Raw genomic sequence first — 17,511 nt, 5'->3', positions numbered from 1 at the left:
CAGTAAACCTAGGCACAGATCAGCTGGACTGTTTTAGCGGCGTATAGAAGTCTTGTTTTTCCTAGTTAAAAATCTGTCCTTAACTCTTCTTTCTCTGACAGGCCCGTGTCCAGGAAGCATTACCGGAGCAAATGACCTTTAGGCTATACAGTGGAATGAAAAGTGTTGACCTGACTGGGAAGTCATCGGGGTCAAGTGAACAGATTGTTAAGGAGCAGTTCATAATTTTTATGTCAGCCCTTTTAAAAGGCAACGTAGAGGAGAAGAGTAGCATAATAATGAGAATGATATCTAGTACCGAAGGGCCTGTGAAGGGAAAACAAATCCAAGAGGTAAAGGAAAAGATCATTTGTGTGTATTTTTGTTTTTGTTTTCTTAAATGTTTTGGGGAGGTAGTGGTTAGAGCACCGGGCTGGGATTCAGGACTCCTGGGTTCTTTTCCTAGCTTAGCCACTTGCTCACTCTGACCTTGGGCAAATCATTTTAGGGCCAGATTGCGTATGGCAGTAGTGCAGGTGTCCAGTGGGGATGGAAGTACATAGGCTTTTTCCTCTCTGTTCCCTGTGAACCTGTCTCAAGAGTCTGCGGCTGCACTGGGAGGAGCATATAGACTGCCCCCTCAAGGCACACTCAGGGTTCATACACCCAAAGGGGCTGTAGAATAGCCCAAAGGGAGAACAAGCTGCACAAACAAAAGGGATGATGCAGCCCAGCACCCCAAGTTCCTCTGGGGGCAGTGTAGCTCCACTTCACCCCCAATATGGGCTAGATTGTAAATTATACTCTCTGACCTTCTGTTTCTTCTCAGTTAACCCATGTGTAAAAGTTACCATGGAAGGATGTTTGAGAATTAAGATTTATACTTGAGGTCGTTGCGGGAAAGGCGCTTAACAAATATGAACTATGATTATTTATCTGAGCATAAGCTTTCGTGAGCTACATGCTCAAATAAATTCGTTAGTCTCTAAGGTGCCACAAGTCCTCCTTTTCTTTTTGCGGATACAGACTAACACGGCTGCTACTCTGAAACCTATGATTATTTATGACATTTAACTATAGCAGACAGGTGTTATTCATAATATTTACGTATGGCAACGATGTCCATTTCACCCAGGTCACTGCGATAAGCACTGATTAATGCCCTTGTGGGGTGCTTTGCGGTGTTTTTGGCAATTTTCTTTTAAATATGGAATTAAGGTTGTAATGGCAATATTATGCCCTTTAAGTTCACAGAGGATGTGATCACCTCTGTAGTTCATGTACTGAGCTACAGGAATCTGCTGATGGGCTGGAATCTGGGGAAGACTCAAGATCCTACCAGTGGAGTAAAGGTTCTGGCTTCTCAGCTGTTATCAGAACTGAAACTTGAAGGTAAGGAAAATACTGAAAAAATTTATGTCAAAATGGTGTAAGTATTGCAGAATCAGCTGTTCTTGCAAGATATTTGCGCTCTCTGACCTGGAGTTAGAAATTCAGATCAAGAACCAAAACGAGAGGGTTGAATTCAGATCTGGGGATTTTAATTACCCATCTACCCTTCCTGATGGAATTTGGGAACAGTTTGGATTTGAATTCCCTATTCAATCTAATTTGTAGTCATGCAGATTTATAGCTACGTGTTTTATCTCAGTAGGCCTCGTCACCATTGTAGAATTACTTGGCTTAGAGTTGATTGGTGTTTTGGTGCATTTATATCCCTTTATGGCAGTCTTTGCTTATGTTTGATGAACGAGACTATGCTTTGCTATGCCATGGTATTAGATCTTTCATCTTGTAGAAGCCATCTGATACGTTGTAACTGAGACATCATATTTCTCAACCATCTTTCCAGTACAGCTAGAGGATGTCCCAAGTTACCAAGAACTGTGCCCCTTTCCAACGCATATGTTTACTTAATCTTGCAGACAGTATTAGCTCCTTCCATTTGCCATTCATTATTTGTTCAAATAATGAATAAATGTGAATAAATGTTTCCACCATAAAAAATTAGAAGGCAAGTAATTATATACTTAGGGGAAGATATAGACTTGGATGCTATAAGCAGCTTTGCAGATCCCTTGTGAGAAATGTACAAGTTATCTTGTGTTAATGTGTTTATTGTGTAGATGGGAAGAAACTCGCGGGACCTCCTCTCATGGATGCCATGTGTGATCAAAGTACCATTGCGAACTGGGTGTTCCAAGTGCCACAGATCTCTACTTTCCTCAGTGTTATCATCAGGCAGGGGCTCCTTGTCCTGCATTCACTCCCAGATCAGGCTAACGACATAGTCAATTTGGTTCCAAAGTGCAAGGGCATCAAAGGAAGTGGATTTGTTAGTCTTCTTGACATCCCATCCATCATATACATCAACTCCCATCTGCCCTCGGAGCTACAGCACAAGTGGAGGCTTTTGTTTTCTTCTCGGGTTCACGGAGAAAGTTTTTCACAGCTCTGTGGGCAAATCATAAACAAGGGTCCCTGTATATTGGTCTTAAAGGACTTGGATGGATATATCTTTGGTGGGTTTGCATCAGAATCATGGGAAGTTAAACCACAATTTCAAGGTAAGAATTTATTTATTTTTCTGCAAAAATCTCATGGCTTAGAGTAGCAGCATGGGATGTGTTAATGAAGAGTTTATCAAGGAGCAAAGGGGATGGAACTCTTGCAAGACAGTTGAATCTGTCCTCTTCCAAATTTTAACATGTGGCTATCTTTTGACTTAATTTCAAAAGCTTATCTGTCTCAGTGGAAGAATAATTTGTTGACCCTGTAGTTCTTTTCCACTCTTTATTTTCTGTTTTCTCACATACAGATACATTCAGTTACTCTGAAAGCTCACATACAGAGTTGCCCATAATATTGGTAAGACAGCATCCAGTAGATGCCCCTTACAAAACATAGTTTAATCAAACCATTCTCTCTTTTATTTATTGTTTCCCTTAGAAAATGTCTCTTCACCTGCTAGGTTGATGCTCTAACAAGACCAGAATGTAGCCACAGTGGTCATTGATGTGTGGTTCATCGGTATCTGTTGCATTGCATGTTGTTTAGCAGGAATACCTTTCTATATCCACTTCCTGAACTCAGTAATTTTACTGGAGTAACACATATCATGCTTCTCTAAAATGAGGGAATGCTTGCTTCCTTACTTCAAAATGAAATTATAATTCTGTATATTGGTAAAAACCTGGCTAGATCCTCTGCCCTATTGCAAACTCAGATCCAGTACTGATGGTTGCTTTATAGTTTGTATCTGTTATTCATTGACAATTTTTAAATCCGCAGGACTTACTGACCACAAAATAAATACCCTAGAACAAATTCTCTTTTCAGTTCTACCCACTGACTTTACTGGAGCTCCATTGGTGTAAACAAGAGACGAATGTGGCCCACCAAACTTCATTATTTAATAGATCAAAATAAACGTCCACTAGATGGCAGTCTTAAGTTTGTTTGGCTGTTGCTCTACATAGTAAAAGATATACCAATACACGCCCCCCCTCACCCCCCCAATTCTGCTCTGTATCACTGGAATAGGGTGACCAGACAGCAAATGTGAAATACTGGGACATGGGGTGGGGGTAATAGGAGCCTATATAAGAAAAAGACCCAAAAATCAGGACTGTCCCTAAAAAATCGGGATATCTGGTCACCCTACACTGGAATGACTCCAGATTTACATTGCTGAAACTCAGCAGAATTTGTCTCTGTATGTTTACATCTAACAGATGGATATTTCTGTATATGGATGGATGGATATTTATGTTCCTGTTTAAAATACAGCAACAAGGGATTTCTCTTGGAGCTAAAAGCTAGCCATGCTAGCTGAACCCTTTATTTTCCCTTCACAAAACTTGGGCAGAGGGGACTTTAGCTTTTGAAGTAGTAACGGAAGAAAAAATATATACAAGGTAACATATAAATATGATTTTTGTGTTTCTCTCATTCCAGCAGGTTAATTTACAAAATATATTGCCATGCCAGTTGCTAATCATGTGGGTTAATCAGTGCCTTTGGGTTGGCTGAAATTTGAGAGGAGAGGATTTGAAGAATTTTAAATGACCAAGTTGTTTTCTTTTCAAATGCAGCTTGCCTTATGCATTATCACAGTTATTTTCTGGTGAGAATTCATGCACCAGATCTTTAGCACTTGCCCTTAGGAACAGTTATGGGAGACAGGTTACCGAAACCAGTGACATCATGTTGCAGGGGACACTTTTTAACTTGTAGCTATTGATTCAAGCACATATCTTGCCCTGACAAATTAGACAGGAAAAATGAGGTTTGATTAAAATCCTTGTGAAATTTTGCAGAGATAATTGATTTGTGAGTATAGAAACTCTGTGTGCATTGACTTAATAGGTAACTTACTCTGTTGAACATTCTCATTTAGTAATACAACTCCCTAAGTTATATATTTACTCATTTTACTCCATATCACTCATTTTTAAAACCTTGTTGGTTTTAATTAACCTTTTAGTCTGGATCCCTTGCCAACTGTTCAGTAGGGCATTATCCAAGATATTGTTTCACATTTTTAGTTCTGAGTTTCTTAAACTCAGGGGAAATGCTAGCTGAGGTTTTGATTCAGCAAAGTACTTAAGCACATACTTTGGCAAATCAGGGCCTACATTTTCACAAATTAGGCCCCAGTTCAGCAATGTCTTGTACTGTGTGTAAATACACCTGTGCAAAATAAAGATAATATGCTGATTGGATGGCATTTTACACCTAGCTTGTACAGGTGTAAATAACAACAGCGGTGCAAGGTGGTGAAGCATCAGTCCCTTAGGCCTTCTCTACATACAAAACTTGAATCAAGCTTAATTAAAAGTGTTTTTACGTCGATCAAGCTGAATTGATACCTTCCAGTTGTAGATACAACCAAGAATGTCCACACATAGGGGTTTGCACTGCTCTAACTAAACGGATTTAAAAACTACGTAGGTGAACCTGTGCATGTTTTGTGGGTAGCCCAGGCCTTACATTGTAATCAAACATACCCATGATCCCCAGATTCTGCCCTCATTTACAGCCATGCAATCCCATTGATGTCTGTGGTGCTGCACAGTTATAACACAGAACAGACGTTGGCTGTGCGTCTTGACTAAACATCTGTACTGATGCTGCCGACATATCAGTACTCGTTCTGAACTGTTTTGCTGCTGCTTTTTGGGATCTTGCTTTCCCGTCCTACTCATAAGTAAGTCACACTTTGTCCATTGTTTTGTCTCTGACACTTTACACTGCTGCAATTTATAGGTGACAACAGATGCTTTTTGTTTTCCATTTCTCCCTCTCTCATGGTGCACACATACACTGGATACAATGACCACTACATGTATTTGAATCATGGACAGCAAACTATCCCAAATGGACTCGTAAGTACTAAGAAATGACAGTTTGGAAATCAGGTTCGTGGCTGGTCTTTGAAAGTGTCTTTGTTTCTGCCTGTTTAAGCTGACATATTTCATGTGCTGTGTTTCTTAAAGGAAGTTTTCACCTTTTCACCTTGTGTATTAGCTCAGCACTTTTACTATGAGGATTTCTCACCTTAATACATTTTCATTCAGAGTAAAGATGCCAGGTTATCTGATTATTTACAGCTGATGTTCATATTTAAACAGTAAACTGTTTAGGGTAAAATCCATTTCATGCATTTCTAACCCAAGTAACTGGGTTTCGGGCAGGTGAAGTTTCTGGGGAGTTAAGGAGTAGAATCCACCCTCAGATTGGGAACAGCATTCAAAGTTGGCATGCAGCCCTCCGGATGCTGCCACTCTAGCCTGTTGGCTCGAAGAGTTGGCTGCACATGTCCACACCATTTACATGGCGTTAGATTCCCTAGACCTGCATAACTGAAGATCCAGATGATCCATCCTTAGTCTCTTCTCACTGGTTTATGCCTGGCTGGCATAAAGAAACCCTCATCAGAAACAGTGCACAAGGGTTGTAGAGTCTGTCTCTATGTGACTACCCTCCGGAAGTTCTCTGTTCAGTCCCACACAGGGTCTTACAGGTAGAGAGGACTTTGCACCAGTCCTCAGCACCATGGTGAATTTCAGTTATTTTAAACAAGCAGGCAAATGTTTTAAGACAGAATGTGTCAGCATTGCCTCAGTAGTGACTTTGGTAATCACTGCGTCCCAGTGAAATCTTGCTTTAAAGAAAGCCACCTCAAATTGTACTTGTTGCTTTAAATGGGAAAGACTTGGCTAAAATGTGTATCGCCTTGTTAAAACGGGCATGTTGTCAAACGAACAGTAGCTGTTAGACTACATAGCGGGTTACATTTCCAAAGCAAGGTACAGCTGATGTGTCTGCAGAATTGTCATGCTCCTGTAGGACCTGCAAGGTGGGTATTGTACAGATAGCTTGCACACACAAAGATACAATTTAGATATGTAAACACAAGCTTATTTGAGATGCCCCATTTTACCAGCTTTGGAAATTTAGCCATAAACACTGAAACTAGCAACTTACAATCTACCCCTGAGCCTGGGCCTAGTTTCTGGTTTAATAAGTATTTAATGTGACGATTTATTTCACAGGGCATGGGAGGACAGCATGATTACTTTGGGCTCTGGATAGACAGTAACTATGGCAAGGGACACAGCAAAGCGAAACCTAGATGTACTACCTACAACAGTCCTCAGCTGTCAGCTAATGAAAACTTTACGCTAGATGCCATGGAGGTGTGGGCAGTGGGAGATCTCCCAGAAAGCGCAGTGGTAAGTGAATACAGTGTTTCAAAAGCTGGCAGAATTAACCTACATGTGTAGAAACATACAAGGGAGAATATATATAACATATTTCTTCAATGTTTTAAATATGTTGACTTTTTGTCCGGATTGTGAGAAATCACACTTTATGTATTTCCTTGGCCCCTATTGCTATGGCAGCTAAACACTTTCAGAAATTTAAAGCACAAAGTACATATGCCAGCTGGAACGAGAAGCATAAATGAAACAAACCACGACTACTGCAACTGTCTCTATGAAACATTGGCTGTGTTACTGTAATCCTTTTAAATGACTCCATGATGCTATATATTTGAAGCATGTAAATACCAAAGAGGAGTGGGATTATTTTGGGTGTTAAGACAGCCATAATTTAGTCAGGGATGCAGGAAATCTTTGTGGGACTTGGTTTCAATAAGAACAAGTGAGGAAGACGTGCATAAATAGACTATGAAAGTTTCTCTGCTCCTGAGACCAGGTTGGGGACTCTGTCTTTGTACAGTAAATCTTCCTCAGTTGTGCCTGTTACAATGTCTATTTTACGCAGCTGATATTTTCTTTTCACATTATGTAAACATGCCCAGAGGCTATACACTGCACACACATCTGTAAATAGAAACAGAACTAGTCTTTTAGGAAGACTGTCAAATTGTATTTGAATCACTTAGAAGTTCACATCTGCACTTGAAATATTGGGTCAGATTAACCAGTATATGCCGACTGGTTTGTGACCCAAAGCAACCATAAACAGTAAACTGGCCTGCTAAGCCAACTTTACAGCTGTCTTGTGTCACTGAAGTGGTGCAAAGTAGTTGGTATGTCCTAGTGAATCTTTTCTGTTTACATGCACCTGGGAAACCATCATAGCAATCTTTAAAACTAAACAAGTAGCTTATGGATAGTCAAGCTTCATTTACTTGTGACCTGACCTTGCTGACATTTGTGATGACATTTTAAATTGCCTTTTTGATTTTCTTTAAGATAAAGGGTAAGAAGAGCATCCTGGATACAGACCCCGAGGCTCAGGCCTTGTTAGAAATGACTGGAAAAAGTCGTCAGAGCGATGGTTTGCGAGAGCAGATTGAAGAGGATGATGACAACTAAGATGACCCATTTAACGTGGCTTGTTCTGCCTGATCCCATCAAGTGCGGATATTCCTTGGACAGGATATTTTCTCATCTGTTTCCACTTGTATAATTAGCTGAAACAAAAATGCAGTGTAAAGAGTACTAGCGTAATAGTTAGAGCCAGGAAGATGTTATGACTGCAGGTGGTTTCTTTTGGAAGAGTGGGAATTTAGATAGCTGGCTAAGTCCTGGTTGTAGCTGGAAATACATTTGATGGCATTTGCAATAGGCTCATTTTCTTCTCTGCATGCAGATATTAAGCACACATATTATTGCTGCTTAGTCACCAGTGTATTAACTTTGACTGTATATAGAATTTCAAAGATGTCAAGCTTTTGATACCTCAGCTGAAAATAATTCCTTGCATGCAATGAAATCAGCTTCATTATTTAAATGTCTGTGCAGCGTACAAGTTGTTAACATTTTAAAATGGTATCTGTAGAACAGTCCAGTTCAGTCTTTATAAAGACTGTGCTTGATTTGCGTCGTTGCTGTAAAAGCTGCTTCAAATTCGGATCCATTTTTAAGCTCAGCTTTTCCATAAATATATGGATTTTACACAGAAACATAGAAGTCTGTATATACTGCATCCAGTTCTGCCCTGACTTATGCTAGACTTCATTTGAGTGAAGTTTCACTGAATTAATAAGCCAGCACAGAATTTGGCCCATTGTAAAATAGTCTTAGAGTCATTCAGGGATTCAACCACAAAGACTCCTATCAGTGGGCCCAGTCCTGTGTTTCTTACTCAGGCATAACTCTCATTGATGTCAATGGAAATTGTCTTGGAAAATGCCTTCAGAGGTAGACTGGAGTGTGTGATTATGCCATAAGGAGTCATACATCTAAAAACCTATACAAATGCCTTAAAAATGTTAGAGTTAATGTCTATAACTTTTGAAACTATTTTCTTATTACAGATTTTGTTGCAATGAAATCAGTGATCACTCATTTTTTAAAAAAATAGGTTGACCTCTGATACACTGCTTTTTTTTTTTTTGCTCCTTCTCTGTTATTTACAACACTTGCCTGTGCTGGTGAGTAGCTACAATCAGTCACATTCAGGGCTTTTTTCTAACATAATCCATTCATAGCTATCCATATTTCAGTACCTTGAGTATTGCTAACTCTCTAGCTATGTAATTTACTTGCCAAAAAAAAACCACTTCTACTGAGAACTAGAATTTTCACCCCAGCAAGTGACATGGGGAATTGAAAATCAGTATTTATCTCTTTATCAATATGTATAACTGAAGTATCTTTCTCCCAGTAAAGCAGAAGATCACATCAAAGCATCTTTGTATTAGACTGGATTCATTGTCATATAAAGGATCTAGATTTTCACTGTTGACACTGCATGGTGCATAAAATATACTTTAACACTGTATATGGTCATTTACTACTTTGATCAGGTTCCAATGAACGCTAATGAAAGTATTTTCTGGTGTACCCTTAGCTATGTGGTACTTCTTTATTGAGTGCCAAAGTAGGACATTCAAATTAGCTTGTATTTGTGCCTTCACTTTATAATGTGAGAAGTAGGTAGTATTCATGATTATTATATATAAATTATTGTTGAAAGGGGAACATGGACAAATCCCTCCTGCTGCAGACCCTGGTAATCATCTATGCATTTTATACCCTACCCATAATAATGGTTAGCGTATACATGGTACCTATTCATCAGCATAGGTTGGCCTAAGTTAATATTCTTATGTGTTCATCTAAATGATCAGGTTAGGTTCCAGAGTCTTTAATGGGCCCAAAATTCTGTGTTGAGTAATTATACTGAACTTTTTACACGATTTTTTTCCCTCTGAATGTTTTTATAATAATTTTAAATGATATGTTGCCGAACTGCTGTAGAAAATAAATTAATAAATGTATTTAGTTCTTTCTGTAACAGGTTTTTTTTTTTACATCCTGCCACCTGAAATTTCCCCAACAATTTCAATTAGCTATTATTCGCTGCGTGTACTAGGTGATTGTGTAGTGTGACTGAGCGCTGTTAAAATAGCTTCTGGGTTCCACCCCAGAGATTGCTGCATTTCTGGAATCTTCTAGAAGAAAAGTTTATTAAGTTATCTACAGGATTTTTTTTTTAAGCAGTTTTTAAGCCAAAAGAGCCAGTTCATATTTTATGGTAAGCAGGAACAAGTGGAGGCTATTGTCACCAAAGAATAGCAATTGTGGTTGGTTGGTTGTATTTAATTTTGTTAAGTGAATTGCCAAAAACTGCTCTTCATCAAAAACGTAATATCTAAGAGCTGACTTGTCTTTGTTTGAACCAGTCTGAGTCAGAGCAAAAAACAGCCACACTGGGTTGGTTTTGTCAAGGAAATTCATGTTGGGCAACATCCTGTTGTAAATCAGCACAGCATTTGACTGCTTTGAAGTCCTGTGATTTGTGAACTTTGAGGAGCTGGACTTTTTATCTTTAAAATCAGATCATATAAGATGAAGGTAGTTGGTGGGGGAGAGAGAAATCTAACAGTGTGGTGCTCTTAGTGAGTGGTCTGAAGGAGAATCTATTTACAGACTTGCCCAGCATGATGATGCTGAAACAAGCCATTTCCTGGTAAGGGAATAAGGAACTTATAAGGAATTCCTTACAAATAAGGAATTTGGATGTTGTAATTGCTGACGGAGTGCTTACTGTAGAGCAAAAGTTCTATTCTGTCACAATAACCTTGCCCAGCCCAGCCCTCTCCACCCTGTTTAAACAAAGAGAACAAAAACTCCCTTTATCGTATTTTTTTAAGAACTGCTAAAATATAAACTCATACATCAGGGAGTAAAAAGAAAAGGAGTACTTGTGGCAGGGAGTGTAACTTTAACGAAGAGGGCGAACTTATGGATGTTCCAAGAAGTATTTCAGCAATACCTTTTGGATGGAAATGAAACTCGAAGTTCTGTAATTACATAGAATCTTATTGGTAGAAGGGGCCACAAGGCCCCTCTAGTCTAACCCCCTGCCAAGATGTAGGATTTATTGTATCTAAACCATCCAAGACAGATGGCTATCCAGCCTCCTTTTGTAAAGCAACAGTGAAGGAGAGTCTACAGCCTCCCTAGGCAGTCTGTCCATTGTCCTAGCGTTCTTGCAGTTAGGAAGGTTTTTTTTAGATTTTACTAAATCTGTTAAGCTGTAGACCTGGGGTGCAGAAATTGAACATGCCAGTGTACAAAACAAGCAGTCCATTTGCAAGTGAATATTTAGTGAGTATTTTGTCCCCCTGGTCTTTCTGTCAAGCCCAAGGCTGTTTCCCATGCACCACTGCATTCCAGTGCCAGGATGTAGAAAGGAATGAGCTAGCAATGAAAACATCCCCTCTTCGGTTTTCATTGTTGTTCCATGTTTTAACAATGACTCGCTCCCACCAAAAAATTGTGCACCTTATCTAATGGCCAGCAGTGTGCTGATTCACCACCTCTGTCCTAGGCTATGGTAAAGGTCTTTGAATGATGAAACACAGTAACTCCTAGGTCAGGATGACTGTCTTTCCAGTGTGCTCTATCACTGTATTTGGCATTGCAACACCTAACTGATTTAGGAACCTAAATCTCATTTTCAAAAGGGATAGAAACATTTAGGAGCCTAAACCCCATCAATTGTCAATGGGATTTAGTCTCCTAAGTGCTTAAATCCCTGTTAAAAATGAGATCTAGGCTCCTAAATCAGTTAGACATTGCAATGTTGAGCACGGCAATGCTGAACTACCTTTACAAATCTGGCCCACAATCCGTAAACCCAAGAAGCTTTTGATCTAAAGTTTCCTGGAGGGGTGTGAAAGAAGACATGAAGAGCAATGCTGAGTCACAGGTGGGGCTGCTGAGTATCTTGCTTTATTACATTCCCATAAGGGTGAAGTCAGCTGAAAGGCGTGGATTCTGCAGCCTGACGGGGAGGACAACCTAAAAACAAGCCCCCTTTAAGTCCCTAAGCATGTACAGCTCTTTAAGAATGAATAGAAGTAGTCTCAAGCTAGGCACTTGCTTAAAACCTTTGCTGAATAAATATCAGTTGGTCTGGGCTCCAAAGCCACAGCATTCACCAAGAGAAATGGGATAAGGTGTCCTGGTAGTGAAGGCAAAAGAATGGAAAGACATTTTTTTAAAGTGGAGGTTACTGCCTAAGTAATAGCAAGATTCTTCCTCAGACAATCACTAGTTAACATTTTAAATCCAGATTTGATTAACAAAAATCCTTGTGATTTAAATAACCAAACATCAGCCGTGTGCAGTAGATTGTTCTGTAGAGATGCATCGCCACATTGCGCAGAGTGATAGATCTAGCTCAAACAGACTGGTCAACCAATTATGAAAAAAATATATAAATCTGTGCAACAGAGGTAGTGTTTACACCCCAGGGCAGACCACTTGAAATAGCCTGGGTGAAGAAAGTGGCAGGAATATTATCTGATATGGGGAGGGCTGTCGACCTAGATTCACTTTAATACTTTCCATAAGGATTTGCACAGTCACAGAAGGACGCATTTGAATTACAAAATGGTAGTTTAATTCAAAAAGAACATTCTTTAGAGACGTCTGCATCCATTATACTTCATGAAGAGTCTTCGCTTTCTTTGATCTGCAACAATGCTTTTCACACACTTTGATGAGCTCTGACACAATAAAAACTGAAGACGACAGGCCAGTGAGAAACAACAGATCTGCCCAGGAGTGAGGGAAGAAAGGGGAACACAGTGGGTCAGCTTCATGTTTGTGCTGGGCAAGAATATTCAGATAAGGCCCTGTCTACATTAGAGAAATTTGTACTGATGTAATGACATTGTTCTACAGATGAACCTCAATTTTATGAGCGCTGATCTTATAAACGACCAGTTATATGACCCATCTTTTGGCTGCCAAATGTGACTTCAATCCTTCAGTTAATGGTCAAGCAGCTGTACAGTTTGAAAAGGCTGAGACATTTGGCAGCAAAGAAGTTCTCTCAAACAAAGAGAAATCAGGCATACTGTATCCATTCATTACTAGTCGTTATGTACACTATCACTGACTGATTAAAAATTAACTGAGGTACTGGCCCTGCTCTAATTCGAGCAAGTTCCGTTTTATGAACTTTTGGATTTTACGAACTCCTCACTCCCCAGTTAGTTCATAAAATAGGAGTTCTGCTCTAGTAACAGTAGCATGACCATCTATGCACCAGTGTAAAGGAGGTTTTATATTGCTAGGACTTAGTCTGGTAGTCAAACACACCCACGTAAATCTTGCTTGACACAGGTGCATTAGGGGTTTGCATTGGTGTCATTCAAGATATTCCACCAACACAAATTTCTCTAATGGAGACCGAGGTTAGTCTACAAAGCTGTGTGAAGAACCTGACGTGTCTAAATATGAGAACATGTGAATACAACCACGCAGCTATTTTGTCTGGAATGTGAGGGGCGTTGGATAATGGCATGAACAAAAACATTTATAACCTATGCAACCAGACATAAGATCAAATCAAACTGATTGCCTGGAGGGAAGAATTTTCCTCCTCCGCAGCAATGTGCGACATAATACAACTGGCCGGCTACACTGTTTCCCCACCTTCTTCTGAGTCATCATGGAACGATGAGAGCTGCACAAGATGGCACAGAGGTCTAATCTGATCTGGCAAATCTCATATTCCTCTTAAATAGCTTAAAACCACAAGATGATTGCTATTTCCCTACTAACTTACCTAATGCGCCTAAATTCTCTGTGAGGAAGATCTTCTGTAACGGCGGGATGTAAATGACAGCCATCTGCCCCAACAGTGACCCCAGCACAGAATATAAGAACATGCGGTTTCGGCAAAAGCCTATCTCAAAGATCAACTTTGTCTAGGGGGGAAAAAAATAATGATGAAATGTCAAATCTTTCAGCCTCTCGTCTGTATGTGAATCTTTGTTGTAAATTGCTAATCACTACTGTTGTTATAAAACCTAATTGGTTAATAGGATAAAACCTGAACTTTTTTCAGTTACAATGAAGAAAACGTGCCACTTCCTATTCAGAATATTTAGATACCACTAACGTGAAGCATACATTTAGGCTGCTATTTAAAGACAATGCTGACATGCCATTGTCTGTCTCACCTGAGAACGACATGTCAGGGCATTGAAGAGGTCAAAGAACACAAAACAAGTAAAAGTCATTGTTGTGGTCCTGGGAGTTGTGCCACTTTCTGGAATCTGGAAACATGTAAAATTCAAAATTATTAAAAAAAAGTTGGGGCCTTATAAAAGTGTGTTAACACAGCACTTTCGTCTAATAATAGCCACTTTGTTTAAAAAGAAGTCACGGTCAACTTAAAATTCAATACAATTATAAAAAGAGAGATAACAGTAGTTCCAGGCACTGCAACTAGCCCTAACCTCAGATTTCAGTGACAGGCACCTAAATACCATTGAAAAATTGGGCCTAACTCCCCACTACCAGTATTTATGTTTTATGATCAAATCTTCAGATATTTTAAAATCTTTGGCCAGTGGTGAATTTGGCCAAAAGTCCTTTAGAGAATTTATTTGCACGTTATGTCTAATTAGCAATTATTATTGATGTAATAATATACAGATAGAATGTATTCCAAATCCAGCATCATAACAGAGGTCTCTCATTTTGAGGTCAAGTGCTGTGATTTTAAGTTTCTCAGTAATTGTGATTAACCTAATATTACTGAACCTGGCTATCACAATCAGTTTATAGCCTGACATTTCCCTTCAAAAGGGTAATTACTGATACTTGTGTGGTTTATGGTGATTTTACTCAGGTACAAGTACTCCAGTGAAGCAATCAAATGTATAAAGTCCTTAATATTTGGCTTTCTAAAGGACACAATTGCAAAGGCTTGCAAACAAAACTAGAGATTACATCGTAGCTGAATTCTGTGGCATAAAAAGTCAGAAGCTAAAACCCTGCAGCCAAATTTACTTCTTGAAATACCTAATAGTAGGTTTCAGAGTAGCAGCCGCATTAGTCTGTATTCGCAAAAAGAAAAGGAGTACTTGTGGCACCTTAGAGACTAACAAATTTATTTGAGCATAAGCTTTCGTGAGCTACAGCTCACTTCATCGGATGCATTCAGTGGAAAATACAGTGAGGAGATTTATATACACAGAGGACATGAAAAAATGGGTGTTATCATACACACTGTAAGGAGAGTGATCACTTATATTCACCAGCAACCACACAACAGAACCACTAACCCAGGAACTTATCCTTGCAACAAAGCCCGTTGCCAACTGTGTCCACATATCTATTCAGGGGACACCATCACAGGGCCTAAGCACATCAGCCACGCTATCAGAGGCTCGTTCACCTGCACATCTACCAATGTGATATATGCCATCATGTGCCAGCAATGCCCCTCTGCCATGTACATTGGTCAAACTGGACAGTCTCTACGTAAAAGAATACATGGACACAAATCAGATGTCAAGAATTAGAACATTCATAAACCAGTCGGAGAACACTTCAGTCTCTCTGGTCACTTGATTACAGACCTAAAAGTCTCAATATTACAACAAAAAGACTTCAAAAACAGACTCCAACAAGAGACTGCTGAATTGGAATTAATTTGCAAACTGGATGGGTCATTACACAAAGTAAAACTATTTCCCCATGTTTATTCCCCACCCCCACCCCCCACTGTTCCTCAGCCATTCCTGTTAACTGCTGGAAACGGCCCATCTTGATTATCACTACAAAAGGTTTTCTCCCCCCGCTCTCCTGCTAGCAATAGCTCATCTTAAGTGATCACTCTCCTTACAGTGTGTATGATAACACCCATTTTTTCCATGTTCTGTGTGTATATAAATCTCCTCACTGTATTTTCCACTGAATGCATCCGATGAAGTGAGCTGTAGCTCACGAAAGCTTATGCTCAAATAAATTGGTTAGTCTCTAAGGTGCCACTAGTATTCCTTTTCTTTTTACCTAATAGTAGTATTTGTAGTACCTGATATGTACATAGTATTTTTAATCTCCAGACCTCAATGAACTTTTGAACGGTGGTTCAGCATTCTTATCTTCATATTATAGGAGGGAAACTCCTATAAGGTGAAGAGACTGCACAGCTAGTTAGTGGCGGAGCCAAGTTTCTTGACATGTTGTCCCAAGTCCTCTCCACTGGACGTTCTACCTTCTGAGAAAATTGTCCTTAAAATGTGATGAACTGTGCTCCATGTCAGTGCAAACAAGATGGGATTTAATATTTATCTCACCTCTTTCCAAAAGACAAAGAGGGTCCCACTGATGATAATTATAGCAGACATAAAGATTTTCAGGATCAATGCTCTGCTGAGAATTGTATCTGTAACATTTCGAGGGGGTTGTTTGATGGCATCTTTGTCAACTGGTTCAACTCCCAAGCTTTCATCAAATAAAACAACATGTTTAGATATAAATATAGATCAGTTACATGTGTTCTACATTTTTAGTGCTGGTGCGAGGAAACCGACAGAGCCCTGGAAGCTGAAATCTCTTGCTTAGTCGCTGAAGGTGCAAAGCATGAGAAACATTAGTGCTAGCTTCTCTATGGTGTCATCATGCCTCAATCCTGTTCGGGATGGGTGGGATGAATGTAGGGGTGTCTGGTAAGGAGTTACTGATTTGTGCCCCAACATGTGATTTATGTTTTCGACTTGTAAAATGTTGTGCTGGATTAACAGAGGAGGAGCTGACAATCTCTATACACCATCCCACAGGTAGATTCAGTCACAAAACCAGGGATTACAAGGCATTAAGGCTTTCTTTCAACTACTAAATAAAATATTCTGTTTTTAACAAGCTTTGGGTGCTACATTACTGGACACAGGTTGCCACAGGCAAGAAACCCAGATGACCAAAACCCAGCTGGACCTGGGTGTGATAGGTGGTGGATACATACAGGGTAGTGGATCCACTCCCAGTCTATGGGTGGAAGAATTTGGAGATTCCACCTCAAGACAGGTAAGGGCAAGAGGCCCAGCACCTGACCATGACAACTTTTGTTAACAAAGCCTTGTTAATGCCTTTCAAGTCGATAGAGTTGCATCACTTTTCTCCAAGGCTAATTTTGGCTCATTGTGTAATTTCATTACCTTTGAGCCGGGGGTCCATCCATTATAATGTTGATCCACAAGATCTGCATGGCGTTGAGTGGATTTGGTAAATTGAACACTGTCGACAGAGTGATTAAGCTCAATGCTGAAATGCTCCTGCAAAGCAGATGGAGCAGGAACAATACAACATTACTTCATCCAGCCTAGCCAAAAAGCTGCCCATCAGTGGAGCTTCAGCCAGTGTGTACTTACGTGCTAAGCTGAAACCGGACAAAATTTTTTATATTGTAAAATATTCCCTTTCCCTCCTCTATGGCATTCCTAGAAAGGAGAGATGTGGTAATTTATAAACTGATGGGTATTCATGATATTTCATATCTAACCTAGTAATCACCTAAGAAACTTTATAGACAAGAGAACAGCCTCTTAGTTTATACTCTCCCCTTCCCTTTCATTTCAATGGAAGTCCAAATACCAGTTTAGGACAATTCTAACATGACAGATATCCATACAACTGTTGGATTAAAGGGATGCTGTCAGAACTAGGAAGCCTGAGATGAGATCTGTTCATTCTGTTTTGGTACATGGACATAAGTGTACATGAGGCATATTTATGTCATTCT

General features: G+C 39.6%; 2 protein-coding genes across 5 annotated transcripts in view; one reads left to right on the top strand and one right to left on the bottom strand.

The window, feature by feature from the left end:
• MEAK7 (MTOR associated protein, eak-7 homolog) overlaps positions 1-9,756 on the top strand; it is a 23,837-nt gene extending 14,081 nt beyond the window's left edge. For both annotated transcript variants that reach the window (XM_084644923.1, XM_084644922.1), the window contains exons 3-8: positions 102-332; positions 1,227-1,371; positions 2,106-2,546; positions 5,248-5,366; positions 6,537-6,716; positions 7,707-9,756. In XM_084644923.1, coding sequence (XP_084501049.1) covers positions 102-332; positions 1,227-1,371; positions 2,106-2,546; positions 5,248-5,366; positions 6,537-6,716; positions 7,707-7,829 — 1,239 coding nt within the window. In that variant the 3' untranslated portion in view covers positions 7,830-9,756. The remainder of the gene's footprint in view (positions 1-101; positions 333-1,226; positions 1,372-2,105; positions 2,547-5,247; positions 5,367-6,536; positions 6,717-7,706) is intronic.
• A 2,618-nt stretch (positions 9,757-12,374) lies between these two features.
• The window catches only part of ATP2C2 (ATPase secretory pathway Ca2+ transporting 2), a 49,754-nt gene continuing 44,617 nt past the window's right edge, over positions 12,375-17,511 (bottom strand). For all 3 annotated transcript variants that reach the window (XM_084644597.1, XM_084644599.1, XM_084644598.1), the window contains 6 exons: positions 17,141-17,209; positions 16,928-17,044; positions 16,070-16,217; positions 13,943-14,038; positions 13,546-13,687; positions 12,375-12,526 (listed from right to left, as the gene is read on the bottom strand). In XM_084644597.1, the coding sequence (XP_084500723.1) occupies positions 12,411-12,526; positions 13,546-13,687; positions 13,943-14,038; positions 16,070-16,217; positions 16,928-17,044; positions 17,141-17,209 (688 nt within the window). In that variant the 3' untranslated portion in view covers positions 12,375-12,410. The remainder of the gene's footprint in view (positions 12,527-13,545; positions 13,688-13,942; positions 14,039-16,069; positions 16,218-16,927; positions 17,045-17,140; positions 17,210-17,511) is intronic.

The sequence above is a fragment of the Lepidochelys olivacea genome (genome assembly GCF_965140295.1).
Source record: "Lepidochelys olivacea isolate rLepOli2 genome assembly, chromosome: 12".
In the NCBI taxonomy this organism is placed as follows: Eukaryota; Metazoa; Chordata; order Testudines; family Cheloniidae; genus Lepidochelys; species Lepidochelys olivacea.
This window is presented reverse-complemented; position numbering and strand designations above follow the sequence as displayed.